The sequence below is a fragment of the Alligator sinensis genome, unplaced genomic scaffold, assembly GCF_000455745.1.
Source record: "Alligator sinensis unplaced genomic scaffold, ASM45574v1 scaffold1261_1, whole genome shotgun sequence".
Lineage (NCBI taxonomy): Eukaryota > Metazoa > Chordata > Crocodylia > Alligatoridae > Alligator > Alligator sinensis.
In genome coordinates, this window is record NW_005842789.1 from 697,047 (window position 1) to 701,081 (window position 4,035).

Consider the following 4,035-nt stretch of genomic DNA (forward strand, 5'->3'; position numbering starts at 1 on the left):
GGGGGTGAACTGATATTCCAAAAAGTACCCCACACATTCTACCTCACATTCATCCAGCTTGGGAAGAAAGAGGGAAGACACCAAGGTATCACTGGGAGAGCAGGCAAGAATCAAAGAGGAGGAAGGGTTGGCACAGCAAGGGGGTGCCAACAGATAAGAAGACTGCTTTCAAGGAGTTATCTTGCTCCTCAAAGCACCAGAACAGATTGCCCAGGCAAAACTGCAGCCCACCAGTCTCAGATGCCCTTCTTTATTGACTGAACACTAATGCCAAGCTATAGGAGCCAGCAGCAGGTGCTCTACCACCATATTACCTTCTTCATACAGCAAGATACAGGTGTCATGCAGCCCCCAATCCCATACATCACAAGGAGAGACCCTTAAAAGTGTCTGTAGAAGCCACAGTTTGAGAAGCCATCTGGACCTTGAAGGAGAGAGGCCCAAGGAAGCCGCAGGCAAGAGACGAGTCCCTAAGCCACAACAGTAGCTACATTCAGCATCTTGAGCCAGCCTTCATTAAAATGGTGCCTAATTAGTGCAAGAAAACACTGTGTAAAAGCTGGGACTTGCAGGAGCAGTGACCACTAAATTCCCCTACAAAAGGTAAAATCCACATGGCAACATGTTCCTTTCTGCTCTGAATCTGTTAAGACGTAACTGCCAATTTCACGCCACCTTATTTCAGTGCTCTGAAATCCTAGATGCTCCCAGGTCTTGTAAACACCAAGAGTAAGGACCAAGGAAACCAGAAGTACATTAGCAAAATATTATGTCATTATAGGCAACTTGAATCTCTTTGCCATTTGAGGCATGTTTAATCATCTGTGGCAAATGCAGATCATAACCCACTGTAGAAAGCAGCTTCCATGTACCACATGCACAACCCCCAAGCCTCATCACAGGAGTGCATTAACTGTGCTTATGGCTCAAACACACTGACCTGCATTAAGTGATAACAAGCTGACACTGTGATTTAGCTCACGAGTTTAGGCAGCTCTATGATCTCTAAGTTAAACTCATACAAACCCTTCTAAAGAAGGGGACAATCATTACAACCTCTTTGCCTACATCAGGCTGAGCTAGAGTTCAGGCCTATTGGCAGCATAGTTACCACAAACTGGGACTTCAAGCTAAGGGTTACTATTTCCAAAGTGACTATCAAGGAACCTTCTTGCTCACTTATTGCAGTCCTTAAACCATACTTAAAGTGACTCCATCTCTCCTCCCTACATTAGGCTAATCAAGCCTGTAGTAGGGCAAGCATCAGACTGCTACTCCCAGAGTCCATTCAATTATTAATGCTGCTTCTGGCCCGACCAGAAACAGTCACTTGAGCCCTCACCAAGATACTCCCTGCCTCCCCCACCAAAGAGGAGCAGTGTCACCACCACAGCTCTCCCAGATTCAGAAACAGTGCCGCAGACCCCCACCTTGGGACCCCAACTTGGTCCTCACAGTATGGGGAGCTAGCCACAGTTCACCACGAGAACCCCTCACCTCAGCTTTTGGCACCAACCTGCCTCACCAGAGGGAATGGACCATCTCCTTTTCTCCCTATTAAAGTGTGCCACAAGAGCAGCCAGAGACCTCTAAGATCTACAGGAGTGATTCTCAACCAGGGTGCCAAGGCACCCTGGGGTGCCACCAGATTCTTTGAAGTGTGCCACAAGGTGTGAGGATATAAGCCAGGCTTAGGCTCGTCTCTGCCCAAACAATGCACCAACTGCACTGCCCAACCCCTGAGTATGGAAATAAGCACTGTAATGTATAAACTGATTTTTGAAACTGGGTGCCACTCAATTCACAAAGTTACAGAGGGGTGCCTAAAGTCTGATGAGGGCTGCCGAGTCCAAAAAGGTTAAGAATCACTGGTCTAGAGTCAAAGGGTTAATAAGTAATTAAAGCATAGGAAAAACAGAAGTTCATTGGGTTCACAGGGAATTGCATGGGATTACTTCCCCTGTGGTGTTGAATACTGTGACTTGGTGGAGAATATGTAGCCTGTAGGCTGTCTTATGGGCACAGTCAAGGCTTCACCTGCCTCATCAATGGTGAGACAGAGACAGAGAGGGGGAGGCAGCCACTGAAAACTAGCTGCTGGACAGAGGAAGGTTACTTGCAGCTAGTTGTAGCAGCCATGAAAAGGTAATGTAATTCAGACACTGGTTCAAAGAGTGAGAGGTCAGCTGCTGGCAAAGATGGCAGGGACTGCCAACACCATCACCTAAAAGAGAAATTCAAGGCAGTAGCCTGCATGCCAAGCTGTCAGAGGGCAACAGCCATCAACCACAGTTTGGTCAGCACACGATGGGGTTTCTCCATCCTACACGTAGCAAGAAGGTTGCAAGAGCCAAAAAGCATGCCTCAGTTCTGTAACAGAGCTGTAGCTGTAGCCTGGTGAAGATCGACATTCCCCAGGCTTAGAGCTTGGTTTAAAGAAACTATACACAAGATTGGGGCCCATTTCAATGGAACTCAGTTTCCAGATTAAGTTTTGTGCATGTCACAGTTAACCATCCATGGGTTCCCAGTACTGATGCTTCAACCTCTTGTAACTGCTACGTGCCTTACCAAGGGACTGTGCTGGGCACTGGCTGGTTATTGATCTGCTATTCAGTATTGCTCAGCTGGCCTGCTTTGAAGCAGGGCAAGGACTGGGAGCAGCATAAACTTTAATACAACGCAGAAGACCTACAAATGAAGGGGAAGCAGCAGGTCTTGGCTAATACAGCCAAAGGCTTTGACTTGGTACAGTTACCAAAAGGGCTAGCAACACATTTACAGATGAGTCTGACATGACCCTGCGTGGTGAGGTCATTTTACAGCATGCAGAAAGACCAGGGCAAACAAAGCACCTGGAGTTTGTTCTTTGGGCATCACTCTTTGGTTTTATTGCTTCCTTGCAAAGCTAGTGGCATTTTAAGAGCTTCTACCAGCATAAATGAGCCAGGATGAATTTGAACCAGGAGTTACTGTGCAAGACTTGGGCCATCAGGCAAGTTACAACCTTCTGTATACAGGTTGTCTAATAACCTCTTGCTCCCGACTCTGGCTGTAGTCATGACAGTGACCACTAAACAGTCAGAAACAGCTAGGAAAAAGTATCAGCAATGAATGGCCCGATGCACCCACACCGCAGCAAACCAAAAGGAAATATGAATGCTCCGGAACACCGCTGTACACCTACTGTTCCACAGATAAGGAACCTACCAGCTCCCTGCTCCTAGATGTGCATCCAGGATTGAGACTTTCCAGGTGCTGCTCCCAAAGCCACATGAAGGGAGCATACCCCTGTTCCCACTACATTTCAGATACCCAAACTGCACTGCTAGAGCGTGGCTTGAATGGTAAGACTCAGCACAAGGACAGAGCCTGTAGCACCTGCTACACTAACCCATGCCCTCTGCAGTGTGGCCAGCAACCCTCAGTGCCAAACCGCCTGCCCAGGAAGTGCTCAGCACCAGCCACCTCCTTCTACCTAGAAACAGAAGTGTATCCTGGCAGCCTCCCATCACAAGCCTTCCCTGCAACGCCCTGTCCCAAGACTTGCCAGACACACACTTGCCTTGCACCTTGACAGCAGACCAGGCTGCGGTACACACCCTCGGTGCCCTCCTCCTGCCTCTGCAATGGGGGAACAACCCCGGGGCAATGCACTTACCCTGTGGCAGGGGGACAAGCCAGCGCCTGCTTCAGCTCTGCCTCACACCTGGGCACCTGCAGCACCTGACACAAGCCTCAGCTTCTTTTGTGCCTGGCCCTCCCAACACTCTTTGCTCCCGGTGGCTCTGCACCGAGGGCTATGAGGCATCCCAGCCCCTTCCAGCCTGCCAAGGGGCTCCCACGCTCCATGCCCCCACACCACCCCCAGAGCCTGCCCAGCTCAAACCAGCCCAGGAGCTTCCTGCCCTTTCCTAGAGTCCTGGGGACCGCCAGTTACCTGCCCGCATCCTGCTCCCGGCCCCTGGCGCTGGACACGTCGGTGAGGCTCCCAGCTGAGGCGGGCAGGTCCCCCGAGCGCCTCCTGTCGGCGGC

At 50.1% G+C, this 4,035-nt stretch overlaps 1 protein-coding gene across 1 annotated transcript in view; it reads right to left on the minus strand.

Annotated features, from left to right (window-relative positions):
* Positions 1-4,035, minus strand: part of SOCS7 (suppressor of cytokine signaling 7) — a gene marked incomplete at its 5' end in the record, with an annotated part of 29,255 nt that extends 25,220 nt beyond the window's left edge. The window contains one exon of the mRNA XM_006034980.2: positions 3,941-4,035. Within this exon, the coding sequence (XP_006035042.1) occupies positions 3,941-4,035 (95 nt within the window). The remainder of the gene's footprint in view (positions 1-3,940) is intronic.